This window comes from Girardinichthys multiradiatus, chromosome 21, assembly GCF_021462225.1.
Source record: "Girardinichthys multiradiatus isolate DD_20200921_A chromosome 21, DD_fGirMul_XY1, whole genome shotgun sequence".
In the NCBI taxonomy this organism is placed as follows: domain Eukaryota; kingdom Metazoa; phylum Chordata; class Actinopteri; order Cyprinodontiformes; family Goodeidae; genus Girardinichthys; species Girardinichthys multiradiatus.
Window position 1 is genome coordinate 1,101,570 of NC_061813.1, and position 13,446 is coordinate 1,115,015.

General features: G+C 40.4%; 1 protein-coding gene across 1 annotated transcript; it reads right to left on the reverse strand.

Moving 5' to 3' along the window:
• Positions 1-3,046: 3,046 nt before the first annotated feature.
• Positions 3,047-4,943, reverse strand: LOC124858388. The gene is made up of 4 exons (XM_047350406.1): positions 4,813-4,943; positions 4,511-4,722; positions 4,070-4,395; positions 3,047-3,863 (listed from the first exon to the last, which is right to left on the reverse strand). The coding sequence occupies exons 1-4, from the start codon at positions 4,914-4,916 to the stop codon at positions 3,666-3,668; spliced, it is 840 nt and encodes a 279-aa protein (XP_047206362.1). The 5' UTR covers positions 4,917-4,943; the 3' UTR covers positions 3,047-3,665.
• Positions 4,944-13,446: the final 8,503 nt, after the last annotated feature.

Sequence of the window (13,446 nt, forward strand, 5' to 3'; positions counted from 1 at the left end):
GTGTATGTGAGGTGCTTACGTCTATGTATGCTGTGTATGTGAGGTGCTTATGTCTATGTATGCTGTGTATGTGAAGTGCTTATGTCTATGTATGCTGTGTATGTGAGGTGCTTACGTCTATGTATGCTGTGTATGTGAGGTGCTTATGTCTATGTATGCTCTGTATGTGAGGTGCTTATGTCTATGTATGCTGTGTATGTGAGGTGCTTATGTCTATGTATGCTGTGTATGTGAGGTGCTTATGTCTATGTATGCTGTGTATGTGAAGTGCTTATGTCTATGTATGCTGTGTATGTGAGGTGCTTATGTCTATGTATGCTGTGTATGTGTCGTGCTTATGTCTATGTATGCTGTGTATGTGAAGTGCTTATGTCTATGTATGCTGTGTATGTGAGGTGCTTACGTCTATGTATGCTGTGTATGTGCTGTGCTTATGTCTATGTATGCTGTGTATGTGAGGTGCTTATGTCTATGTATGCTGTGTATGTGAGGTGCTTATGTTTATGTATGCTGTGTATGTGAGGTGCTTTCGTCTATGTATGCTGTGTATGTGAGGTGCTTACGTCTATGTATGCTGTGTATGTGAGTTGCTTATGTCTATGTATGCTGTGTATGTGAGGTGCTTACGTCTATGTATGCTGTGTATGTGAGGTGCTTATGTCTATGTATGCTGTGTATGTGCTGTGCTTATGTCTATGTATGCTATGTATGTGAGGTGCTTACGTCTATGTATGCTGTGTATGTGAGGTGCTTATGTCTATGTATGCTGTGTATGTGAGGTGCTTATGTCTATGTATGCTGTGTATGTGAAGTGCTTATGTCTATGTATGCTGTGTATGTGAGGTGCTTATGTCTATGTATGCTGTGTATGTGAGGTGCTTACGTCTATGTATGCTGTGTATGTGAGGTGCTTCTGTCTATGTATGCTGTGTATGTGCTGTGCTTATGTCTATGTATGCTGTGTATGTGCTGTGCTTATGTCTATGTATGCTGTGTATGTAAGGTGCTTACGTCTATGTATGCTGTGTATGTGCTGTGCTTATGTCTATGTATGCTGTGTATGTGAGGTGCTTACGTCTATGTATGCTGTGTATGTGAGGTGCTTACGTCTATGTATGCTGTGTATGTGAGGTGCTTATGTTTATGTATGCTGTGTATGTGAGGTGCTTATGTCTATGTATGCTGTGTATGTGAGGTGCTTATGTCTATGTATGCTGTGTATGTGAGGTGCTTACGTCTATGTATGCTGTGTATGTGAAGTGCTTATGTCTATGTATGCTGTGTATGTGAGGTGCTTATGTCTATGTATGCTGTGTATGTGAGGTGCTTATGTCTATGTATGCTGTGCATGTGAGGTGCTTACGTCTATGTATGCTGTGTATGTGAGGTGCTTATGTCTATGTATGCTGTGTATGTAAGGTGCTTACGTCTATGTATGCTGTGTATGTGCTGTGCTTATGTCTATGTATGCTGTGTATGTGAGGTGCTTACGTCTATGTATGCTGTGTATGTGAGGTGCTTATGTCTATGTATGCTGTGTATGTGAAGTGCTTATGTCTATGTATGCTGTGTATGTGTCGTGCTTATGTCTATGTATGTATGCTGTGTATGTGAAGTGCTTATGTCTATGTATGCTGTGTATGTGAGGTGCTTACGTCTATGTATGCTGTGTATGTGTCGTGCTTATGTCTATGTATGCTGTGTATGTGAAGTGCTTATGTCTATGTATGCTGTGTATGTGAGGTGCTTACGTCTATGTATGCTGTGTATGTGAGGTGCTTACGTCTATGTATGCTGTGTATGTGAGGTGCTTATGTCTATGTATGCTGTGTATGTGAAGTGCTTATGTCTATGTATGCTGTGTATGTGAGGTGCTTACGTCTATGTATGCTGTGTATGTGAGGTGCTTATGTCTATGTATGCTCTGTATGTGAGGTGCTTATGTCTATGTATGCTGTGTATGTGAAGTGCTTATGTCTATGTATGCTGTGTATGTGAGGTGCTTATGTCTATGTATGCTGTGTATGTGAGGTGCTTATGTCTATGTATGCTGTGTATGTGAAGTGCTTATGTCTATGTATGCTGTGTATGTGAGGTGCTTATGTCTATGTATGCTGTGTATGTGCTGTGCTTATGTCTATGTATGCTGTGTATGTCAGGTGCTTACGTCTATGTATGCTGTGTATGTGCTGTGCTTATGTCTATGTATGCTGTGTATGTCAGGTGCTTACGTCTATGTATGCTGTGTATGTGAGGTGCTTATGTCTATGTTAGATGCTTATGTTAAGTGTACATGTTAGATGCTTATGTTAGATGCTTATGTTAGATGTACATGTTAGATGCTTATGTTAGTGTTTATGTTAGATGCTTATGTTAAGTGTACATGTTAGATGCTTATGTTAAGTGTACATGTTAGATGCTTATGTTAGATGCTTATGTTAAGTGTATATGTTAGATGCTTATGTTAAGTGTACATGTTAGATGCTTATGTTAGATGTACATGTTAGATGCTTATGTTAGTGTTTATGTTAGATGCTTATGTTAAGTGTATATGTTAGATGCTTATGTTAGATGTACATGTTAGATAGATGCCTATATTAGCCCTCCCCCCCTCCCCCCCCAGAAAAAAAAAACTAAACAGATGGGGGTAGTCATTATATATGGAGAGCTCATTAATTCAAAATAAAAAGAAACACTATTATAATTATTCATAAATACTCCATCCAATAAATAAATGTCCCCATGAAATAAAACAAAATATATAATAGAAATAATCTTTTTTTACTTTGTCAGGTATTTACTTACTTCCAGATTTATGCATTTAAGATTTTACAATTTATTTCAAGATTACTCTATTTAATAATGGTATTTTATTTTTTGATACTTTTATTTAGTAAAGCTACTGTAGGTGGGACTTTTATTTTTTAACCCCATTGTGTCTAGCAATCTTCAATGAAAATCCATGCTCTACATCAGAGATCTTCAACATGGAGGTGACACCATATCTGTACTTCGGCGACCCCACACTGGAATAAAATAAAAACAGTTGGGGAAAGTCACTATAGGCTTTATTTGCAAGAATATGTTCCTTAAAATAATGAAATAAATCCACAACCAAAACTGCTCATCTCACAAATTACAAACATTTTGCAACCATAACTGACAATCATGAAAATAACTTTTTTTCATTTTAACTGAAAATGCATTATTTTATTTTATATCGCAGACAAACTTAAACTGATGTCAATGAAACTAACCTTTGACGTCACACACTAGAACAACAACAACAAAACAAAAACATCAAGTTTGATTCTAAAGGAATCCAAACGTTGGAGCCTGTATCAGGCCAGACTCCATGTAGTGCACAAAGCTGTCATAGGTCTGGTGGATGGGGAGGCGCAGAGTGACCTCACAGGTGTTCGCCTCTGGATACAGAAAAGGAGTTATGCTTTAAAAGACAGGATGAACTGGATTTTCAAAAGAACATGAAGACACTAGCAGTAGCAACTCAGCTGATGCCCCCTCCTTTTTCATTGGACCTATTTTAAGGACCCTGTAATCATTGTTTGAATTTTGTTATTTTGGGAAAATAAAACCCATTTTCCTTGAAAATTCTTTCTGTGTCCTCATGCTTGACCGACCCGGTCCCTCACATCATGGAATATTCATCGAGCACTTTCCAAGGCTTCCACTAGTATATCCATCCCAAAGCATGTACTAGGGCGAAGAGGATCTATTCTCTCACGGAGATGTTCAAATACTCGGTTTTGTAGAGGCATGGGATTTTCTGGAACATCAACTGCAGCTTCATGATCAACAGGTGTTGGTCCTTCCCAGTCAATGCCATAATCCTCCAGAGTTCCCTACACAAAGGGACATAGTACTTAGAGATATTCTTTCATTATACCACTTATGTCTCTTTATATTAATTTACTGAGCCTAAAAGATTGCGAGTTTGCAGGAATTACATTGTTCATTGACACAAATTTTACATAACTTGTTTGTTTTATGAAACAACCTTAACGATGCATTTCTTTATAAAGATAACACAAAAGATCTGTTTACTTACCTGTTCACAAACAGGTTCAGTGATAGGATGCGCCCCCATAATCTGTCCTTCAATCCACAACTGCTGGGGGGACTTTCCGTGCTCTGTAAAAAGGCGATGACGATCCCAAGCTTTCTTAAACAGCTGTAAATGTTCGTTAATTTTGGGAAGCATCACATAATGTAGACAAATGAGGTCTAGCTCGTCGTCTACATTTAACACACCAGAGTTGTAAAGATGTTGAAAGGCTGTATAATAGTTTACAGTCACTGAGCACCAGACATCTCTCCACAGTCGTTCGATTCTCTGATTGTGAACACTCCGTCCGGTTATGAAACTTGTTCTATCTGTAGTATAAAAACATAGATGACAATGGAAAAATATATGTTAACATGAAAAGAATGAAGTTCTTACATAAATTAAATATTTGTAATGTTCACTGTTCGTCAATGTGCTTCCTACCTGGTCCCCGCTGTGGATGTTCAAGCATGAAACGAGCGACGTCAACATTCTCCCCTCCTTTGTCACTGCGAACCTTTGTTGGAATCCCAAATTGCTGGACTGCGGCAAGAAAGGCGCTCAATACAGTGGAGGCTCTATTATTATTATTGGCACAGAGGTACATGATCTTTCTGCTGTACCCATCAATTCCTCCAGGGATCACAATTCTCCAACTGCAGGTATGAAAATAAAAACAAACTTTTTTAAATGTACCTCACTATAGAACGTTTTCTTGCTACAGAGCTCACCAGATAAGGACTCACCGAATCAACTTGTGATTTCCATCAATGTGCCATAAAGAATTTGGAGCTGGTACAGAGTACACTCTTTCTGGAATAACGTTTATTCCAAGCCCTCGACACAGCATGCCAGCAGGATCCAATACTCTCAGGGTTTCAATAACACGAGACCTTTGAACCCTTAATAATCCAACACAAAATAATAAGGAAAATAATACATAAGAGAATTTAAGTACACCCTTTCATCAAACTTTTTGACAGGTGGGCGGGACTTCCGGTAAGGGTGGGACTTCCGGTGGGGGCCATGTGGGCGCCATGTTGTTGCCATGTGGGCAGGAGGTCACGTGGTCAAGCAGGTGGTGTGTCCAAGGGGGCGTAACCGTGGATGCTGATTGGTTGTCGTCATTAGGGGCGATTCCTTAAATGAGTCAATTAAAACACAGGGGTGTGTTTGTTATAAATAGAACAAGACAAATATGGTATTATCGGAAACTGTTTGGCATCAGCACCAATTAAAAATAGAGGGGGTGTGTTTGTAAGCATCGTTAAACCTTGAATAACCCAATGAAAACAATAGGGCGTGCTTTAGTGTTTACTTTAAATACAGAGATAAAACTCTGCACTTTACATGCAGCATTCGTTGGAAAAAAGAACACCCGTTCAACAATGGCTAGAGTTAAGAGAGTTTATCGTCAAGCGGAGGAGAAACGCAACGCGTGCCAAGATGATGATGATGAACAAGCAACTGCATCATATACTTCCTCAGCGGAGATACCTATCGGAATTCCCGTCATGACATACTCTACCGATGATGAGGATCCAACATCAACTTCAACAACCATGGTTGAAAATCAGACCTCGGTTCGGCCAAGAGGTATGTCACTTCTGTGCAAAACCCCAGTGACCGTCTACCAGTATTCATCCCGTGAATTGAATGCTCCTAAGAAATCAACACACTACATCTGCAGGGTACAAAGACCCCTGTTCGACACTCTGCAGGAAGAATGGTCTTTGGAGCCATATGGCCTGGTTGGCAGCTGGGGTTATATTTTCATGTATGAAATAGGAGAGCTTTGCCTGTATCAATTGGATCAAGATGAGGTATTTAATGGATCACTGGCTCTGTGTACTCTCACCCACAGCGACTGGGCTGTGTTAAGGCTTGCAATCCCGCACCTTAATGATAGCCCTGAAACAGTCTCAAGGCAGGAGAGGGAGGAAGAAGAAGAAAATGAACTGTCTCCTCGACCTGTAAAATGGGCGAGAATGTTTCATATACCATCCGATGTTGAAATAGCTGAGAGAGAACCTCTCTTTAGCGCAGTGTGGGGGTCAAAAACCACAGCAAATGGCCGCTGGTCTTTTCGGGCAAGCAGACGCAGGAACAACCGGACGAGTCCCTCAGATCTGTTTGTGTTGGAGGCTTTCAATCAGGACTGCGGCGTATTCAAGACAATGCTGGCTCTGCCGTTTGAAGCTTGGGCAGAGAAGATGAGTGAAATTGGACATCGTCTTTCCGACCTTTTCCACAAGTCACGAAGTTCGGTCAATGTCATGTCAGTGAAAAAAACCCTGACGTTTCCTGTTTTACGTTTAGAACGAACCCTCTTCTGAGGACACACCCCTTCCTATGATATATATACGGGGGGATAACTGCAAGCTCACAGACACTGAGAATCGTATCATGAGAATGAGTGGACCGACACCATACAGGGATCTCTACAACCACCGAGCAGAGATCCACTTCTCTCCTGAGCACGATGAAAGCTTCAACATTGGACCATATCATCCGCCTTCCCCTGACCTCTTCTCACCATCCACCTCAACATCCTCATTCTCAGAGAACCACTTCAGTCCTGCATCACCTACAGGATACAACATGAAATATCTACCGCTTTCTCCAGACCTCTGCTCACCATCACCGCTATTCATGGCTGAGTCTGTAGACGCGAATGTCCTGCCTGAAGACATGAAGGTGGTCGTGGAGGAGGAGGTAGCCACCGGCTACTCACCCTCTACCGAAGCCCCTACACAAACCCTGGAACCGATGGAGGACCCTCAGCCTTCAGCAGAGGATGAGAGTAACCAGGAGGACAAAATTGACGGTTGGTTCTCAACCACCCTCATCAATACGGTGAAAACAGCGATACTTCATTTATTCAACATAACCTCTTTGAACTATCTCAGAGAAACCTGCTATGGATGTATAACGAACCACCCAAGCCAGCGTCAACACCATTGCCTGGAGGTACTGGGGGAGGATTACTACCAAGTCAACTTTCTACGCATCGTACGACGACTCGTAACCCCCAAACTCATTCCTGCTATTCAGAATCTTCTGGTACTTCGACGCATACAAGCGGATGACTTCAGAGTGAAGACGATTGCCAAGACGGTTTTATATGAACTGAAATTGGTACAAGGCATTCACAGTGCAATAGCGCACGTTTATGATCGCATGGTCGATGAGAAACATCTCAAACAACTTAACTCTGTTTCAGAGTGCTACGGACTGACAAACTGATCTCACATGTTTGATGACTTGTTGTATCATTTTTTATTTTTTTTTTAGTATTCCAGTACTTTAATTAATCTGCATTATATGATTTTTCTTCTTTTTTCTTTTTACTATTAAATACAATTAAAGTAGGAACATAGTAACCTTTCCCAAAAGTGTTGTTTAAAAGCTAGTAGTGTTTGAATTCATCTGCATTAATCTGCATTTTATCTGATTTTGTTTTTTGGTTGTTTTTTTTTTTTTATATTATAAAGGATAAATCTACCCTCCTGTGTGTTTTTTCTCATTATTTAACAAGTAATCGGCAGAGTGAGCATAAGGCAGAGATGGCAGGAAGACGGCTGATGAAGAAAGTATATTATAGCCCTTCAAATCCGGGAAGTTTTGGGGGTGTAGATAGGCTGAGGAGGGTTATGCAAGATGAAACGGGAAAGAAGGTTGCGGTTGAAAAAGTTAAAGATTTTTTATCAGGAGAAGATACCTATACTCTACATAAACCTGCAAGAATAAAGTTCCCGAGAAACAGAGTTTTTGTCACCAGACCATTGAGGCAGTTCCAGGCTGATCTCTGTGACATGCAAGCTCTGGCCATGGAAAATGATGGTTATAATTATTTATTAACAGTCATTGACATCTTTTCAAAAAGGGCGTATGTACGAGTTTTGAAGAGGAAAACAGCCGCTGAGGTGGTAAAGGCATTTGAATCAGTTTTTACAGAAAGTCAGATCCCCAAAAAACTTCAGACTGATGCCGGTAAATAATTTTTTAACAAGAAATTTAAGGTTTTAATGGAGAAACACGGTATTGAACATTTTGCCACAGCGAGTGAAGCAAAAGCTTCAGTGGTCGAGAAATTTAACCGCACATTAAAAACAAGGATGTGGAGATATTTTACAGCTAACAATACCCGGCGGTACGTCGATGTACTGCAAAACCTAGCTAGAAGCTACAACCATTCCTACCACTCCAGCATTAAAATGAGCCCTATGGAAGTGACCCCAGAAAATGCCTTTCAAGTGTTTCAGAATCTGTATGATGTCAAGTCCAACAGATATTGCAAGGACTCAGTGACAACGTTTAAACAAGGGGATCTTATCAGAATATCCAAGGTCCGTGGAGTGTTTGACAAAAAATACGAACAGAGTTTTACGGATGAAGTGTTTACAGTGTATGACCGGATACCCCGTTCTCCTCCTGTATACAAACTCAAAGATTTGGATGGAGAACCTATCGAGGGTTCCTTTTACGCTGAGGAACTTCAAAAAGTAAAAATATTTAACGACAAGATGTATCAAGTGGAAAAAATATTAAAACGACGTACGGTCAAGGGAGTCAAACAGGTTTTTGTAAGCTGGAAAAACTGGCCTGAGAAATTCAACAGTTGGATCAAGTTTGATGAACTTCGAAACGTATAAAAAAGGTTTGCACTAAACCTCACAGTTGACACAGCATCATGAACCGTCAGGTAGAGGATGATGGCTTTTACGTTACTCTTCCATCTAATGCTAGCATGGAAGTGTTTAAAAATAATACCAGTTCAAGTTTCCGTGTAAATTTAGCTCAACATATTGATTTAGAAGGCCAATGGATGGTTGCATTAGCCGAGATTTCATATCCTCATACATGGCATAATTTACCGGATTATGATGCCTACTTTGAATGGAGGAAGGTTGGTGATGTGGAGATCAATACGCAAAGGATCAGAAGTGGCTACTATAACAGCGTTATTCAACTCGAGACAGAGATGGAAATGTTTTTCAAAAAATTGAAATCGGGTTTACGCATTAAATTCAGCAAAGTTCAAAAGAGATTCGCATTTCAAGCAAACAGTCCGTATGAAATACGCTTCTTCAACACTCTAGCTTATATGATGGGCGTGAAACCAGGGGAATGGATTCATGTTTCTGAACCAAAACTGGCTCCTTTTCCGGCGGATATAAAGGCTGGTTTCTATCACCTATACTGTTACAGCGACGTGGTCAGCCCACAAATAGTAGGCGACACTTTTGCACCTTTACTGCGGACCGTCAAAGTACAAGGCAAATTCAGTGATATGATTACTCAGACGTTTAACCCCGCCCACTACCTTCCAGTCTCCAGAAGACATATTGAAAATATCAATATAGAAATTAAATCGGACCAAAACGTTCCTGTAAATTTCGTCTATGGAAAGACCGTCATAAGACTACACTTCAGACCGGTGATATCACAACGTAGCCTGAGATAAATTTTATTTGTATAAACTATTCCAGAGATATGTATATAACCTCTAAGATTGATTGGTTATCATTCATATTACGCTGGTCATTCAACACTGCATCAAGCAGGCAAGAGAGAACATGGCACAGCTAAGTCTGAGACGTGATCCAAATCGCTTTGTAAATTACTATGTAAGTCAATCAGGCGGTAATCTGCCAGGGTTTTATGGGGCCCCGGTCATGTACGGACGCGGAATTGGATCATTATTTTCAAAATTATTCCGCTTCGTATCCCCTCTTGTTAAAAAAGGATTTGCAATTGCAAAACCCCATCTTAAAACGGCTGCATCAAATATCGCTTCGGATGTCTATGTATGCTGTGTATGTGAGGTGCTTCTGTCTATGTATGCTGTGTATGTGCTGTGCTTATGTCTATGTATGCTGTGTATGTGCTGTGCTTATGTCTATGTATGCTGTGTATGTAAGGTGCTTACGTCTATGTATGCTGTGTATGTGCTGTGCTTATGTCTATGTATGCTGTGTATGTGAGGTGCTTACGTCTATGTATGCTGTGTATGTGAGGTGCTTACGTCTATGTATGCTGTGTATGTGAGGTGCTTACGTTTATGTATGCTGTGTATGTGAGGTGCTTATGTCTATGTATGCTGTGTATGTGAGGTGCTTATGTCTATGTATGCTGTGTATGTGAAGTGCTTATGTCTATGTATGCTGTGTATGTGAGGTGCTTATGTCTATGTATGCTGTGTATGTGAGGTGCTTACGTCTATGTATGCTGTGTATGTGAGGTGCTTACGTCTATGTATGCTGTGTATGCGAGGTGCTTATGTTTATGTATGCTGTGTATGTGAGGTGCTTATGTCTATGTATGCTGTGTATGTGAGGTGCTTATGTCTATGTATGCTGTGTATGTGAGGTGCTTATGTCTATGTATGCTGTGTATGTGAGGTGCTTATGTCTATGTATGCTGTGTATGTGAGGTGCTTATGTCTATGTATGCTGTGCATGTGAGGTGCTTACGTCTATGTATGCTGTGTATGTCAGGTGCTTATGTCTATGTATGCTGTGTATGTGAGGTGCTTATGTCTATGTATGCTGTGTATGTGAGGTGCTTACGTCTATGTATGCTGTGTATGTGAGGTGCTTACGTCTATGTATGCTGTGTATGTGAGGTGCTTACGTCTATGTATGCTGTGTATGTGAGGTGCTTATGTTTATGTATGCTGTGTATGTGAGGTGCTTAAGTTTATGTATGCTGTGTATGTGAGGTGCTTATGTCTATGTATGCTGTGTATGTGAGGTGCTTATGTCTATGTATGCTGTGTATGTGAGGTGCTTATGTTTATGTATGCTGTGTATGTGAGGTGCTTATGTTTATGTATGCTGTGTATGTGAGGTGCTTATGTTTATGTATGCTGTGTATGTGAGGTGCTTATGTCTATGTATGCTGTGTATGTGAGGTGCTTATGTCTATGTATGCTGTGTATGTGAGGTGCTTATGTCTATGTATGCTGTGTATGTGCTGTGCTTATGTCTATGTATGCTGTGTATGTGCTGTGCTTATGTCTATGTATGCTGTGTATGTGAGGTGCTTACGTCTATGTATGCTGTGTATGTGAGGTGCTTATGTCTATGTATGCTGTGTATGTGAGGTGCTTATGTCTATGTATGCTGTGTATGTGAGGTGCTTATGTTTATGTATGCTGTGCATGTGAGGTGCTTATGTCTATGTATGCTGTGTATGTGAGGTGCTTATGTCTATGTATGCTGTGTATGTGAGGTGCTTATGTCTATGTATGCTGTGTATGTGAGGTGCTTATGTCTATGTATGCTGTGTATGTGAGGTGCTTATGTCTATGTATGCTGTGTATGTCAGGTGCTTATGTCTATGTATGCTGTGTATGTGAAGTGCTTATGTCTATGTATGCTGTGTATGTGAGGTGCTTACGTCTATGTATGCTGTGTATGTGAGGTGCTTATGTCTATGTATGCTGTGTATGTGAAGTGCTTATGTCTATGTATGCTGTGTATGTGAGGTGCTTATGTCTATGTATGCTGTGTATGTGAGGTGCTTATGTCTATGTATGCTGTGTATGTGAGGTGCTTATGTCTATGTATGCTGTGTATGTAAGGTGCTTACGTCTATGTATGCTGTGTATGTCAGGTGCTTATGTCTATGTATGCTATGTATGTGAGGTGCTTATGTCTATGTATGCTGTGTATGTAAGGTGCTTACGTCTATGTATGCTGTGTATGTCAGGTGCTTATGTCTATGTATGCTATGTATGTGAGGTGCTTACGTCTATGTATGCTGTGTATGTAAGGTGCTTACGTCTATGTATGCTGTGTATGTCAGGTGCTTATGTCTATGTATGCTGTGTATGTGAAGTGCTTATGTCTATGTATGCTGTGTATGTGAGGTGCTTATGTTTATGTATGCTGTGCATGTGAGGTGCTTATGTCTATGTATGCTGTGTATGTGAGGTGCTTATGTCTATGTATGCTGTGTATGTGAGGTGCTTATGTCTATGTATGCTGTGTATGTGAGGTGCTTATGTCTATGTATGCTGTGTATGTGAGGTGCTTATGTTTATGTATGCTGTGCATGTGAGGTGCTTATGTCTATGTATGCTGTGTATGTCAGGTGCTTATGTCTATGTATGCTGTGTATGTCAGGTGCTTATGTCTATGTATGCTGTGTATGTAAGGTGCTTACGTCTATGTATGCTGTGTATGTCAGGTGCTTATGTCTATGTATGCTGTGTATGTGAAGTGCTTATGTCTATGTATGCTGTGTATGTGAGGTGCTTATGTTTATGTATGCTGTGCATGTGAGGTGCTTATGTCTATGTATGCTGTGTATGTGAGGTGCTTATGTCTATGTATGCTGTGTATGTGAGGTGCTTATGTCTATGTATGCTGTGTATGTGAGGTGCTTATGTCTATGTATGCTGTGTATGTGAGGTGCTTATGTCTATGTATGCTGTGTATGTCAGGTGCTTATGTCTATGTATGCTGTGTATGTGAAGTGCTTATGTCTATGTATGCTGTGTATGTGAGGTGCTTATGTTTATGTATGCTGTGTATGTGAGGTGCTTATGTCTATGTATGCTGTGTATGTGAAGTGCTTATGTCTATGTATGCTGTGTATGTGAGGTGCTTATGTTTATGTATGCTGTGCATGTGAGGTGCTTATGTCTATGTATGCTGTGTATGTCAGGTGCTTATGTCTATGTATGCTGTGTATGTCAGGTGCTTATGTCTATGTATGCTGTGTATGTAAGGTGCTTACGTCTATGTATGCTGTGTATGTCAGGTGCTTATGTCTATGTATGCTGTGTATGTGAAGTGCTTATGTCTATGTATGCTGTGTATGTGAGGTGCTTATGTTTATGTATGCTGTGCATGTGAGGTGCTTATGTCTATGTATGCTGTGTATGTCAGGTGCTTATGTCTATGTATGCTGTGTATGTCAGGTGCTTATGTCTATGTATGCTGTGTATGTAAGGTGCTTACGTCTATGTATGCTGTGTATGTGAAGTGCTTATGTCTATGTATGCTGTGTATGTCAGGTGCTTATGTCTATGTATGCTGTGTATGTGAAGTGCTTATGTCTATGTATGCTGTGTATGTGAGGTGCTTATGTTTATGTATGCTGTGCATGTGAGGTGCTTATGTCTATGTATGCTGTGTATGTGAGGTGCTTATGTCTATGTATGCTGTGTATGTGAGGTGCTTATGTCTATGTATGCTGTGTATGTGAGGTGCTTATGTCTATGTATGCTGTGTATGTGAGGTGCTTATGTCTATGTATGCTGTGTATGTCAGGTGCTTATGTCTATGTATGCTGTGTATGTGAAGTGCTTATGTCTATGTATGCTGTGTATGTGAGGTGCTTACGTCTATGTATGCTGTGTATGTGAG